At 43.8% G+C, this 14,931-nt stretch overlaps 3 protein-coding genes across 3 annotated transcripts in view; 2 read left to right on the top strand and 1 right to left on the bottom strand.

The window, feature by feature from the left end:
- LOC127212362 (baculoviral IAP repeat-containing protein 1b-like) overlaps positions 1-11,714 on the top strand; it is a 39,606-nt gene extending 27,892 nt beyond the window's left edge. The window contains exons 10-14 of the mRNA XM_051172467.1: positions 339-506; positions 2,426-2,578; positions 2,896-2,982; positions 6,936-7,100; positions 10,942-11,714. Coding sequence (XP_051028424.1) covers positions 339-506; positions 2,426-2,578; positions 2,896-2,982; positions 6,936-7,100; positions 10,942-11,306 — 938 coding nt within the window. The 3' untranslated portion in view covers positions 11,307-11,714. The remainder of the gene's footprint in view (positions 1-338; positions 507-2,425; positions 2,579-2,895; positions 2,983-6,935; positions 7,101-10,941) is intronic.
- Taf9 (TATA-box binding protein associated factor 9) overlaps positions 1-14,931 on the bottom strand; it is a 720,252-nt gene that overhangs the window by 343,378 nt on the left and 361,943 nt on the right. The window lies entirely within an intron of this gene.
- Positions 1-14,931, top strand: part of LOC127212339 (baculoviral IAP repeat-containing protein 1b-like) — a 179,828-nt gene that overhangs the window by 114,095 nt on the left and 50,802 nt on the right. The gene's annotated exons all lie outside the window — the stretch shown is intronic.

Raw genomic sequence — 14,931 nt, 5'->3', positions numbered from 1 at the left:
ATCCAGTTTGGTAGAGAGGTTCTAAATTACATTTTTACATAATTTGGAAGTAGGAATTCAACTATAATCTTTCACTTGTGCAAACCAGATGTTTCCACACTGTTGGTTGGGGAGATGTCTGATTTGTTTTGTGATCCAGAGACCAGCACAGGGCTCCCCTATAGTCTATGAGCAGCAGATGCCACAGCTGGCAGGATCTTCATCATGTGCTTCCTGGACAGATGTTAGGATGTCTGAGAACTTTCCTCTTGAAAGTATGAAATAGATGAAGGTCACAGCACACTTGAGAACTTCCCCTTGGGACTCTTGAGTGATGGGAACTGTGTGCTGCTTTCCAGATCAACTCCTCTCTAACTTGGACACGTTTCTGGGCCTGAAAGAACTGTCTGTGAGACTATGTGACAAAGCTGATGTGCTTTCAGTCCTTCCTGAGGAGTTCCCAAACCTCCACCACATGGAGACCTTATCCATCCAAACTTCCACCGAGTCTGACCCCTCCAGACTAGGTAAGGATGGGGCTTGGGTCTCCAGTTCATGTCTAAGATGGAAAAGCTACTTGGCTAGTAATTTCTAGATGCATTAAGTCATCATTAGGTAAAACATCCTGGACATGACATATGAATCGTGTCCATGGGAAGGTTTGCAAACAATGTTCTTCCTCATTAAGAGGACAGAGATTTGCTACATGGATATTTAGTATGTCTGGAACTGTTTTGAGCACTTCCCAAAGAGCGATCCACTCTTTTTACTTACTGTGTTAGAGAAGCCTCATTGATTGTGCCTGATTGTCAACTGGGGACATTGAGGTCAGCAACTGATCAGGTCTATCCTGATTTGATTCCATGCCTGAGATTTATACTCCTAACACTTCCTCTCCAAAGCAATGTGTGTGGAATTCTCTTCTTTTGCTGCTGTTTTAGTGGCGTGTGCAGATCTGCCTGCTGACGGACAAGGAATCTGACTAGGAGCAGTGTAGGTGTTGCCACTCTGAAGGGAAAGGCTTCCCCTACACAAGTTCTGCTCCAGCTGCCTGGAAAGTTTCCCCCAGTACAAGTGTAACAGTTCTGCTCCTGTCAGGGAGGTTTCCCCAGCAAAAGCTCTACTCAGGAGAAAGTGTTACAGCTCTCCTCTGAACGATATCCCGGCAGTCAGGAGCCAAGGAATACCACAAAGTTATACCGCACAACAGACCTCACACAAGAGATTTACTAGGAGGGACAACCCCAGAAAGGTCGCTGCACCTGCTCAAGTGAGAAGCAGTAGAGAGCATGGAAGAACACAGGGTTTATATAGGGTTTCTTGGTGTTTGGGGTGGGAGGTGGGTTAGAGCTTTCCAGGAATGTCTGGTGCTTGGGTGAATTATGTGGACTGATTTTTGGGGTGTTGGTAAAAAATGTTATTATAGGGCAGGTCCTGGCCACTTTCATGCCTTGAGAATGTACAAAGTATACAAAGTTTACAAAGTGAGTCCATGGCTTTTGAATTGGCCTGAGTAGCCGACAAGAAGTCTGGACATTTTCTCCATTGCTCTCCATCCCAACCTCCCATTGACGGACAAATGTGCAGCCTTCTTTCTAGAATATGTCATTTACTAAAATGACTAAAGCACCACCAAAGCCTTACCTTTAAAGCACTGAACACTAATGAAATATAAAACAGGAACTGACATAGCAGATTTGCATGCCAAACAGTCACTAAGGTGGTGTGTGGTGGCTTCTGCCTGTAACCCCCGCGCTTGGGAGGCTGAGACAGAAGGACTGTCACATCCAAGCCAGACCAGCTCTGTAAATGTAGTTATTCCCAGGGTTTTTTTTTTTTTTTTTTTGGTCTGAAAAGAAACAAAAGCAAGCAAACAACCCCGTTTTCCAGGTGGGTGAGATGGATCAGCAGGTAAAGGTACTTGCTGCTAGTCCTGATGACTTCACTCCCACAGAGCTCTGTGGCGAAAGGGAATAGCAAGCTCTCCCAGTTTCCCCTGACCTCCCCATATGTGCTGTGTCACATGGGTGACCCCACACACACCACATGCACATAGATTACATGACTTTACATGGTTTTTAAGTTGTGCTTCAGAGTTGCCCTCCCCTTTCTGTCACTCTGTACAGAATTCCTATTGTGTCAGTGCAGTATGCATACACAGTGAACTTAGGATGCTGACACTGCAGGTGAGATATAGGGAAGAGAAAACTGATCCAGAGAGGGTCAGGAACTTGCCCCAGGTCTTCTGTTCAGTAGTCAGTTGCAGAAGCTGAGCACAAGCCCAACATAATCTGAGCCATAGATACTGTGCCACTGCATCACTACAGTACGTGCCATGTGTCACTGCCTGTATAATCAGTGAGGCTGGAGCTGGTGGATTGAGGGTCTACTTGAGGTAGAAATTTGTAGCCTTCTCTGATTTCTGAAAATCCTTTCCCTGTTCCAGTTGAATTGATTCATAACTCCCCAAATCTTCATGTCTTCCATCTGAAATGTGATTTCCATTCGAATTGTGAGTCTCTCATGGTTGTGCTTGCTTCCTGCAAGAAACTCAGAAAGATTGAGTTTTCTGGAAGATGCTTTGAACCCACGCCATTTGGTAAGAACTGTACAACTTTGACTTCAGATGCTCCTGTGTGCAAAGTCATTCAGCACTCTAGAAGTAAAATGTAACTGATGTCTCTAGAACTATGATGTCACCTGATCTTCAGTGAGGCTTTCACAAGAGTGAAGTGCATCTCTGTCTATGATTTAAACCTCTCATTTTCATAGCTGTGTCCTCTGCTTAGTTATAGTAGTTCAATCTGCGTATTACTGCGTGTTTGTCACTTTTGAAATACTCTTTATTTCAACAGCGCTACTCTGTATCATAGGAAATGTATTTGACCCAACTAAATTTTATTTTCCCTTTTCTAGTCACCATTTTGCCAAATTTTGCTTCTCTGAAGATATTGAATCTTAAAGACCAACAATTTCCAGATAAGGAAACATCAGAAAAGTTTGGTAAGTTTATAAAACAGTGTTTCTTCATTTATTCTTTCCCTCATCATCTTCCTTCTCCTCCTACAGTGAACCCACAACAAAGCAGGCTGTGTACAGTTGTTCCTTGGCGTCCATGACAGTTGGGTCCAGGGCCTGCTGCTGCTACAAACACCAGAGACGCTCTATTTCATCATATAAAATAGTGGCAGTGCTTTCCTATGACCCCACACATCCTCCAGACACTTTAAACCATCTCTCCATTGCTTAGCATGTCTAATGCCATGATTTTTTAAAGTTATATTATGTTGTATATAAACAATGACAGGGGAAATGTTTGGACTTGTTTGAGACAGACACAGTGTTTAGAAATTGAGCTGTGATTTGGAAATATGTCCGTACAGAGAGGGTCACGTACCAGCCATGCATGTCCTTTGGAGGACACCATAGTGATACTCAATGTCACCTCCCCCAGGTACTCTCCCTTGTACTATCACTGTTGGTCCCACAAAGCTTTATACTTGATCTCATTCAATACAATGTTCTCAGACTCACTAACTTATTAGGAGAGAATTTGTCTTGATGGCGCTGTATAATTTCATGCCCACATCCACTCCAAAATGATATGTCCTTTTTGTTTCAAAGGCTTTTACACACACTTCTGTTTAAGGTTAAGAAAACATTAAAACTCAGATTGAACAAAGTGATAAGTATAAGAAATATTTAAATGTTTTTGACTTAGTAAATAGTTATGAAGCCCAATGTGGATGTACACACATTTAATCCCAGCACTCCATAGGGAAAGGCAATAGGATCTCTGATTTGAGGTCAGCCTAGTATACAGATCAAGACCAAGGAAAGCCAGGGCTAAACAAGAAATTGTGTCTCCAGACACCAAAACAAACAAACCAAAAAGGAGGAGGAGGAGGAGGAGAAGAAGAAAAGAAAGAAGGAAGGAAGGACGGAAAGAAAGAGATGATTGTGAAAATAATGAGTTAAGGGTTGCTGCAGTCCCTGGATGGGGCCTGGTGGATGGTATGGGAGACTTCCATAGAGCTTTACAGTAAGAGTGCCATGTCCACTGGCACAGTGTGTGACACAAAATAGCGGATCCTAGCAAACTAGTAGAGCCTCAGAATGCGCCCAGAACAGTGCCTGCTTCTTCTGACTGTACAGGAAGTTCCCTCAGGTGCAGGTGGGCCGGGCACCCTCCCCATAGTGACTGTGGGATTGTTGGCTGCCCCAGAGCTCCTGTGGATTCCCTATTGGACCAAGGGCTGCTCTGAAGTCTGTTTCCCTGGTGAGTGACTCTGTCTCCCTCACCTGCTCCTGGATCCTAGTTCCCACAATGAGCAACTATCTCCCAAACAGTGAGACAATGCCAATATAGGGCACAAAGCTGTATCCCCACAGTTCTTCTCAGACTTTATTGTGTATAAGGAAAGCCTGAGTTTCTCCTTGCTCTTTCTCTTCCTTTAAGGTAGAGACAACAACTCTGTGTGTTTGGGGGTAGGGAGTAATTTGGTATGCTAAAATACCAGGAACAAGATTAGGCACCAAGATGACAGGCATATATCCCACATTAATTATGCAAAACAGACATTGAGTATAATAAGATCCATGTCTCCTCACTACTGGAGAAAGAATTTACAAGCATTGAAAGGGCAAGTGGGCGGCCAGATGGCTCAGCTGGTAAAGGTGTTATGGTTAGATCCCTGGACTCACATGGTAGAAGGCGAGAAGCAGCTCTTACAAGTTGTCTTTTACCCACACACATGCTCTGTGACATATGGGTATCCACCCACCCAACACAGACCTGACATAAATAAATGACTGTAAACAAAAAAGGGGCTGGGAAGGACAATCAGCCCAAGGAAAGGCCGCTCTTCAGGCATCCGCAGACCCAGTCAGGAGGAGGCGAATGTTACCTTCCTGTCCCCAGATTGAGAGCTATTCCATCTCAGGAACTGTTTCCCACTTTTTTTTAAAGTTAAGTAATTAAGTTTAAAACATTTATTCTTATTTTATGTGCACAAGCATTTGGCTGCATGTTTATTTATGCACCACATGTGTTCTTGGTGCTCACAGAAGTCAGATGAGGCTTCTGGATCCCCGAGGTCAAGATAGTTATCAGCCACCATGTGCATGCTGGGAACTATGCCTGAAACCTCTGCAAAGGCGGCAAGTGCTCTTAACTGCTGAGCCTTCTAATCAGCTCCTTATATTTTTCTCTTTAAAGTAAATTAGTGTATATAGATTGTGACAAAGTAAATTTGAGAAGCTTTCCTTATGAAGCTCTGTCCATGCAGCAGATTGGGCAACAAAATAAATGTCAGAAAAAGAAAGAAATACAAATCGAAAATACTTGCATGGGCTCACAGTTTTGTGCATCTTTTGCATTCATTGTGTGCACGTGTTTGTAGCTGTGCTGTGGCATGTGTGTGGCAGCCAGAGAATAACAGGTGGGAATTGGTTCTTTCCACCATCTGGACTCCCAGAATCTAACTCAGGTGTCAGACATGGCTGCGATGCCTTTCCCCTGACCTGTCTCACCTGCTCTGACCCACAAATATATTTACAGTTATCCATCTCTCCAGTCCTACAAACACTTGTTCCTCAGGGCAGTCAGTTGAGAGACTGGAAAGTGTGGTTGTAGCAATGAACACATATTGCTCAAATGTTCATTCTTTTTAAAGTTTTCAAATAGTTTTCTGTACATAGAACTAGTGTGATTTCTTTCAGTGGGTACATGTCTTCAGTAACCAATTCATGAACAATCCATCACCTAGAAGCTGGGAGTGGTAGTGACACATGCCTGTTTCCCTGGCACTGGAAGGATGAGGCAGGAGGATTATGAGTTCTAGCCATTCTGGACTATAGGCTGAGACTCTTGTCTCAAGTCTGCCAAGACCAACCAGCCAGTTAACCAACCAGTCAACCCAATTTAGCGGTCGTCCCCGTGCACACTACCATAACCGCTGGGTGTGGTGCACACTAAGATTGAAATTTTAGATCTGACTTGCTCTTTTGACTGGCACAGTGGAGCTGCTAGTAACACATCTTGCTTTGCTTTCAGATAAACAAGGACGCAAAACAAAGCTGTGTATGTGTGTGTGTGTGTGTTGATGCCATGGTATTCAGCATGCTAGCCAGCCATTGTATCAGTGAGCCAAATCCCAAATTTCCTGACTTCAGTTCTAAATCTTTTCTAAAGAAAGAAGAGACTGTGAAGAAATATTTTATTCCAGAACTGGTCTTTAATTGGGAAGAGGAAAGTCAAAGATAAGACTAGAACATTGTTTCATGTTTTGAAGTCTTCTAAGTAATTTCTGGGAGGCCACGCAAGTAGAGACTTCATGATCATGTGATATATGGAATGTCATGCTAAGGAAGGTTGGCGGGGGAAGGCCATCAGAATCCTGGGCCATGCTTAACTGAAGAGGCTGGGTCTCCTCAGAGTGGATTCACTGGGGTGATAGACAGAGATGGGATGGCAAGAGAGGACACTGAAAACATTGCAATTAGGAGAATAAATGTACTGCAAGCCTCTATATACCAGGCAAAATGGGGGCTGGAGAGATGACTCATTGATTAAGAGCACTGGCTGCTCTTCCAAAGGACCCCGCTTCAATTCCCAGCACCTATATGGCAGTTCAAAACTGTAACTCCAAGATATGACACCCTCACACAGACATAGATACAGGCAAAACACCAATGCACATAAAATAAAAATAAGAAAAAAATGTTGATGGAGAGCGAGTGTGGAGTTGGGTGAAGAGATGGATTGGGGAGATGGAGGAACCAGCTGCAGAGAGCACAGGGAGCCACTGTGTGCTGACTCCTTCTCTAGCCTGAAGACAGGAGAGTGATAAAGATGACCTCTATTGAGTTGGGCCTCTAGGACTCCAGAGTGTCACGGTCACACGCTGCTCATGGTGGAACACCCACAGGAGATGGCTTTGTTGTGTCTCCCACAGCACAGGCCCTGGGCTCTCTCAGGAACCTGGAGGAACTGCTTCTTCCCACTGGGGACGGGATTCACCAAGCGGCCAAACTGATTGTCCAGCAGTGTCTGCAGCTTCAGCGTCTGCGAATCCTAGCCTTTCACAACACCTTGGATGATGACAGTGTGATGGAAATTGGTGAGTTTGCTTCTGAGAAAGGGTTTCCTTTGTGTGCGAACAGTGATGTCATTGGAATGTCAAATGTCTATAAGGGAAAAAGCCTGCCAAAGGCTTCCTCATTTCCACTATCATGTTGCATCCTCTCATGCACATCTGCAGGTTTATATTCATCCTAGTCTGACTGGCAGGGCAACACCCTGTATATTTTAGTAGGGGTGTGGGGGGAGCTTACATCCAGTCTATGGTTTTGTTTTCCCAGTGCTGGGGAACTAAACTCAGTGCCTCAGGCATACAGGAAAGCAGTCTTTTACCACTGCAGCACATCTAGTACAATCTGTGTCCTCACAGTTGATGTTTCAGACACCCACCCAGGTCCTCCTTTAGTCAACTGTTACTGACAATAGGTAAACAAAGGTTCAAAAAGCTGAAATGTAGAGCTGCATCCATTTTCCTGTGCACGTTACTGAAATGTTTTTTTTTTTTTTTCTGAAATGTTTGTTATCCAAGTCAGTGTAGCAGTCAGCATGGGGCATAGACCTTCCCCAGTGCCCTGGAGATCATCAGTACACTGAAGGTGTATTCAGCAGTGCTCATTTAGGTTGTGTGAGGGGCTTAGCGCATGTACATGCACCACAAATGCCAGCCAGTCAATCAATCTGCCACCTTATCTGCCTTCCTTATAGTTCTAGTTTTCTCTTGTTCCTTCAAGCTAGGTGCACAGCACATGTAGAGGAGTACAGTCTTTCTGGTTGTCCAGTGCTCTTCACCTGTGGTGGCACTTCCTGCCTTATGCTCACTTCCTATATATTAATATAGGCACCTAGCATTCTTTTCATAACCTCATTTTACTTTTAACCTTCCTGTGAACCACCATTTAAGGCTTATTTCTTGTACAGGTAAATAGTTAGGTTTTAAAAATCCAATCAAGGATGGAAGTGGTAGAGCAGGTGTTTAGTCAGTCCTGGAAAAGAAGAGGAAGACAGATCTTTGTGAGTTACAGGGCAGCCCAAGCTACACAGCAAGTTCTAGGTTACCTAGGGCAGCAGAGTTAGACCCTCTCTCAAAATTGAAAAGCATAACTACCTTACTAAGGCTTTCAAATATTTAGAGAGACAGAGAGAGGAGAGAGAGAGAGAGAGAGAGAGAGAGAGAGAGAGAGAGAGAGAGAGAGAGAGAGAGAGAGCACTGTGGTTGTTAAAGTCTAATAATAACCACACAAACCGCTCAGAGGCAGATCTCAGTCAGACATTGATGGTTTACTTAAAGCACGCCCCAAGACTGATCATGATCTGGGACACAGCCTAGACTCCGGAGCTGAACTGTGACACCTATACATTCTCAGGTAGACTTTTTTTTATAGAAAAACCAAGTGTAGAAAGCAAGGGGAGGGCAGTATTACATTTTAAGTTTATTTTGAATAACCAGAGAAAGTGTTATCAGCCAACCTTTAAGTTAGTTGGTCTTAAATGAAGTAAGTAAGCTGTGCTAGGGGCTTTCCAGAATGCTAAGATAACAGAGTGTGAGTAATGGTTAATCTGACCTTGTAGAAAGATTTTTCATTGTCAGCATATTAATCACTTGAAAGGCAGATCCTGAGAACATGAACTTAATTTTCCCTCATGATAAAAATGGAGACAGAGACAAGGTGAGTATAGTTATGATGTAGGCTAAAGCAGGTCTCAACAATGACAAGTATATAGATATCAGAGTATAGTTTTGTTGGTTGTCTTCTACAATGCTACAATGAGGGTTCTGTGGACATAGATTTGGGCACCCATCACCCCTGGCCCTCTCTCAATCAAGAGAAGATACTTTTTCCTCCAAGAACCCAGCACTGGTGCCTGACACATGATAGGAACTCAGTAAATACCTGTTAACCAAATATGAAACAGTGACTCTTGGATATGGACACATATCTCAGTGTTGAAGAGCTGACTTCTCTTCCAGATGACTTAGATTTGATTCTCAGCATCCACACAGCTGCCCTCAACCATCTCTAACTCCAGTTCCAAGGGATCTATCTGCCCTCTTCTGACCTCTGTGGACAATAAGAATGTTTGTGGTGCACTTAACATACATTCAGGCAAAACACCCAAAAACATAAAATTAAAAATAGAAATAAAAATTAAAAGAGAAATGCCTAACATTCCAATGATTTTAAAAAACATACATTTGTTTGTTTGTTGAGAGACAGATGGACAGAGAGACAGACAGAATATACTATGGCAAGCATATAGGGGTCAGAGTACAATGTTGTTGGTTCTCTTCCACAATGTGGATTCTATGGCTCAAATTCTGTTGTTAGTCTTGCCCAGAAGGTGCCCTTCCCTGCTGATCCATCTCAATGTGGTAACAGTGTCCATCTTTCCATGGGCACTGACAGGTTACTCTCGGCCAGTGTTTTAATCTGTAGCTAGGAGACAGCACTTAACACACACTGTAGAAGCAGATCACTGCATGATGTGATGTGGAGAATAAAGGAACCCAGGGGACAGCACACCATGGATGGAGGAGTGTTTAAGTTTTCTCTATCCTTCCAGAAGAGTTTTGACTCAGGGAATGAGAAATACATCCTGACTAACATGGGAGATATTTATTCATGACACAGAAAAAAAACCTTTCTTAGGGCTTCTGTCTTTAAACTGAAGCTACAACATGATTCTGGGTGAAATCTACCCTAACTTTCCCCATATTAGGGAAAAGGGGTTAGACAATTAAAAGCAAAGCAAAAGCTCCTCTAGATTGTCGCTTCCAAAGTCATGGCCCATGGTGATTGAGAACTCTCCATTTCCTCTAGAGCCCCTGCTCTCAGTAACCTGGGAGTCCCTACTTAGCTCTAGGTGGAAGTCACTGTAGTAGCCACTAAGAGGACAAGCTTGTCATCTTCCCTTCTCTGAAAAAATGGAGACACTGTTGCTACAACTTCTTAGTCCCCTGTGCTGCACCCAGTTCCATAGCCATGCTCTGCCTAGACATATGTCCCCCTGTGAGACCAGAACAGAAGTCTTTGTTACCAAGACAGCTAAAACTCTCTGTGCTTGGCATCCTGGTCTCTCCTGTTGAATTATGGTGAATTAGGAGCTACCCCAGCTCCCAAATAACCGACATGGAGACCTATTAGATTCAGTCAAAAAGCCTAAGAACTATAACTGGACAGATGTTCATCTATTCTAACCCAGTTATGCTAGTCAGGCTATTTCCTAGCCATGTACCTATCACTTGCCATCTCATTCTCGCCTTGACTATTTCTGCAGTATCTCTCTGTCTTCATGGCCTCTCTCTCTCTCTCTCTCTCTCTCTCTCTCTCTCTCTCTCTCTCTCTCTCTCTCTCTCTCTCTCTCTCTTCATATATATATATATATATATATATATATATATATATATATATATATTCTCCTTTATATATATTCTCCTTTTCCTTCCCTCTCTCCTCATTCTCTCCACTCCAAGCTGAGATAGGAAGTCCAGCCTTTCCATCTGCTCTGCCCAGTCACTGGATGTTCATCTTTGTATTAACCAATCTGAGATAACTGGGGAGCAGTCTTTACACAGCATTGATGCAGGAGATTCTTCAATAATCATGACAATGCCCATATCCTGACTTCAAGTGAGCTCAGGACACAGAAATCACATCTGATTACACAATGCAAAGGACCAACCCCAAACATCCTTCCCCCTTGCAGTTTGGCCAGGTGGTTCCCTATTAAGCAGGCAGCTGTTTGGTGCTTTCAAGAATGATCTCTCAGACATCATGTCGATCATTTCTTGCTTCCACTATCCGAGTTGGAAGCAGTACAGTAACTTGTCACCATGATTAACCTCCTCAGGATTCTCTTTCCATAAATGTTTTGTTTTCCAGCCAAAGGAGCCACCAGCAGAGGTTTCCAGAAACTTGAGAGCTTAGATCTTTCAACCAATCACAAGATTACAGAGGAAGGATACAGACGTTTCTTTCAAGCCCTGGACAACCTGCCAAACTTGCAAGAGCTGAACATCTGCAGGGGTCTCTCAGAATGCATCCAAGTTCAGGCCACCACTGTCAGGGCTCTGAGTCAGTGTGTGTCCCGACTGCCCAGCCTCACCAGGCTCGGGATGCTCAGTTGGCTCCTGGATGACGAGGACATGAAAGTGATCAATGCAGTGAAGGAAAGACACCCCCAGTCCAAACGCTTGTTTGTTCACTGGAAATGGGTAGTGCCCTTCTCTCCTGTCACTCAGAAGTGACAGGTGCAGTGGAAGGCTAATGGCAGGTCTGAAAACCACAACTTCTAATACATTTCACTCTAGCTGACTAAGGGGATAACCCCAGCATTTAGGAGACTGAGGCATGACTGCATATACAAGAATATTTACTAACTGTGTAAGGCTGATGTTTTTCCACTTACTTTTATTTTATATAGATGGATTTCTTTGCCTGCATTTATATCTATCTATGAATTCCATTGAGTGTCTGGTGTCTACAGCATTCAGAAGCGTGCATTGGATCCCCTGGGTCTGGAGTAATAGATGGTTGAGAACCTCCATTTGGGTGCTGGACCACACTGTGTTCTACAAAACAAGTGCTCTTAAACCTTGAGCCATCTCTCCAGACCAGGGCTGCTAATTTTATAAAAGCCCACGTGCTCATCTCAGCCACTGAGAGAAGGGGCTGCTGCTGCTGCTCCTCATGCTGCTGCTGCTGTTCCTGTTCCTTCTGCTGCTCCTCTTGCTGCCCCTGCTGTTCCTGCTGCTCCTGTTGCTGGTTGGTATTTCAGTGCTGGTTGCTGGTAGCTGGTAGCTGGTTGCTGGTTGCTGGTTGCTGGTTGCTGGTTGCTGTTGCTGGTTGCTGGTTGCTGGTTGCTGGTTGCTGGTTGCTGGTTGCTCCTTCCTGGTTGCTGGTTGCTCCTTCCTGGTTGCTGGTTGCTGGTTGCTGGTTGCTGGTTGCTGGTTGCTCCTTGCTGGTTGCTCCTTGCTGGTTGCTGGTTGCTGGTTGGAGAGGATCCTGTTTATGAAGATCAAATGTGCCCCAAGGAATTCAATGACCCTAATTAGCAGGAATTAGTTTAACAAAATGATGCCCCCTTTTCCTCTCTAATGTTTTATAATTTCCTACCTAGTTTTGAGGGGCTGGAAGAGATGGACATGGCATAGGGAGGCAGAAAAAGAATCCAAAAGTGTAGCCAAAAATGCCGCTATATCCTAACACTTGGGAGACAGAGGCAGATCTCTTTAAGTTTAAGTCAGGACAACCAGGGCTGTTACACAGAGAAACTCTGTCTTGAAAAAGCAAACAAATAACAACAACAAAAAGAGTTGTTCTGGTCATGGTGTCTCTCCACAGAAATAGAACACTGACTAAGACAATAAAGTTGATTATGATAGTCATTTATATCATAATGTATATTGAAACATCACTATTCACTTACCTGGTATACTTCAAATATGCATACTTTTTAACCTACTAATTGTGTCTCCATTAAGCTGAGGGAAAGCTTTTTTTAATTAGGAAAAGCATTGGGTATGTCTAATAAAGTTATACAGTAGGCATTCTTTTAATTCTCTCTGGACTATTTCTCTTTTGTCTGTGTTGTTTCTATACTTAATATAGAGAATCAAGTTTGTGGTGTAGCTCAAAGATGATGCGCCTGGTTAGTATTCGTGAGGCCCTGAGCGTCGTCCCCAGCACTGAAAAGAAAAGCTTAGCTTTAAAGCATTGACTGAGGCTGTTTCTGTTGAGACAAATTGATCATCGTTTCGATTATCTGATATGTTAATACCTTTCAGAGTCCTCTGAAAAGACAGGAATCATGAGGATATTTACACAGGGAAGTTTGGGGAAAGTGTAACACAGTCATTAGCTCTAGCTGGGGACTGGACTAAAGAGACTGGCTTGTAAGGAATAGGAGGAACTCTGACCACACTCAGGCTCTCCAGCCTTGCCTGAGAAACCCTGGTGTTTAGAGCAATGCCTTGCAGGACAAAACCATAACACCAAAGCTTGTAGGACTGTGGAGCTGCAGGGCTGTATTTAGCTGCAAGAGACCTCAAAATGAGCAGCTTAGCCACTGTGTGCTGCCTCAGGTGCTTATGGATGGAGATGGTTGGTGCTGCAGGGACCTCCTTACCTCTCCAGAACCAGCAGGAACCACCGTGTCTCAGCAGCACCCTCTACGGACCACACTGTGCATGCAGCGATGACAGCGCCAGTAGTGATCATCAGCCTGAGATCTTTGGAACTTTGTCAAGTAAAGCCTCAACAGCTGTTCTGGATGTCTAATGATCATGCTGGACAGTCGGAGGACTCTGGAACTTTGTCAAGCAAGGTCTCTACGATTTATCTTCATGTCTGCAGCAGGAAGTGACATTCAGAACAGGAAATCTGTTACTGCATGAATGCTTAATTCTAAAACAGGAGGCAATGACCTGGTAACTGACTTAACTCATTAAATGTAGTAGCATGGGTGAAAAAGAACCTAGGTGAGCTGTGTACAGTAGCACACATGTGTAAACTCAGCTACTCTGGAGGCTGAGGCAGGAGAAGCACAAGTTCAAGGCCAGCCTGGGCAATCTAGAGAGACACTGTCTCAAAATAAAATCAAGGAAGAGTTGAAGAGGCTGCTCAGTGGTAGAGCACTGGTCCAGCATATGTGAGGCCCTGAGTTTGGTCCCTAACATTGCAACAACAACAAAAAAAGAAACATTTTAATAAGGGTCAGTGGTCCTGGTCCATTTCCTATAACCTCAGAAGAAGACAAAAAGTAGAGTTGTGGATCCCAATCCCAATTGGTACATCTACCAAACAACTCCTGCCCCTAAGGCTCAGGAAACATTGCAGAAGAGGGTGAGGAAAGATTGTAAGAGCCTGAGGATCAGGAAGTTTGCTGTGAGACCATGTTTTCCGGTAATGTCTACACCCATAAAGCCATGAAGTCTAAACGACATGACTGCCCTAATCTGACCTGAATGAGGATGACACCAGTGACCCTGCCAAACTGGATGGTGCAAGACCAGGTGGCCTCAACCCTACACAAGGAACTACAGGCAACTGAGGAATACTGAGACTGGGAGAAACAGTCTTCCTCAGGGAGGAGCACACAGGTTGGTGTGTTCTCTGGTGGACCTACCTCACAACAATTACAGGGCGACCACAGAGAACACACATGGACACTCTTAATGCAGAAAAGAAAGTCTTTCTCACCAGCTGGTGGCTGCATTGGCACTTGCCCAAATCATGCACGCCCCCATCCTCACTGTTCTTTGTCATTGACACACAAAGCCACATCCTGGTTGACGTTTAGCAGGAAGAGCTAACAGAAGCAGAACTACAGAAGCCAACTTAGCACATTTAGGGACTTTCTTGGATCCAGGAATCATGGGCCGATGTTCATTGATTAGGTTTTGTTTCTGTTTCAACAGATGTTAGGGCCTACATGCTGGGTTTAAAGTCAGAATGGTGCTTCCAACGTGGCATTAATTGGGCAAGGGTCTGGGGGCCTGTCACAAAAACATATACACAAGTAACATTATACAGATTGTAGGTTGTATTTAGGCATATATATGTATATACACATATATATGTATGTAACAACAATTAATGCAAAGAGAAGTCATGAATTTAAAAGAAAACAAGGATAGATAGATATAGATACAAGAGAGGGTTTGGAGGAAGGAAAGAAGAGAGAGAGAAATGATGTAATTACACTATAATCTCAAAAAGAAAGGGAAAACGAATAAATCAAAAGCATCAAACAAAAACCTAATTAAATTTCCAACTTCCTTTTCTGATCCCACATTCAGTATGCCAGTTTGCCTCAATTTCCTCTATCCTTCCACTGCATCCATCTGGGCAAAATCTATCCTCAGCTGCCTT

The sequence above is a fragment of the Acomys russatus genome, chromosome 30 (assembly GCF_903995435.1).
Source record: "Acomys russatus chromosome 30, mAcoRus1.1, whole genome shotgun sequence".
In the NCBI taxonomy this organism is placed as follows: Eukaryota; Metazoa; Chordata; class Mammalia; order Rodentia; family Muridae; genus Acomys; species Acomys russatus.
The sequence above is the reverse complement of the archived record's forward strand: the minus strand, read 5'-3'. Positions and strand labels throughout refer to the sequence as shown.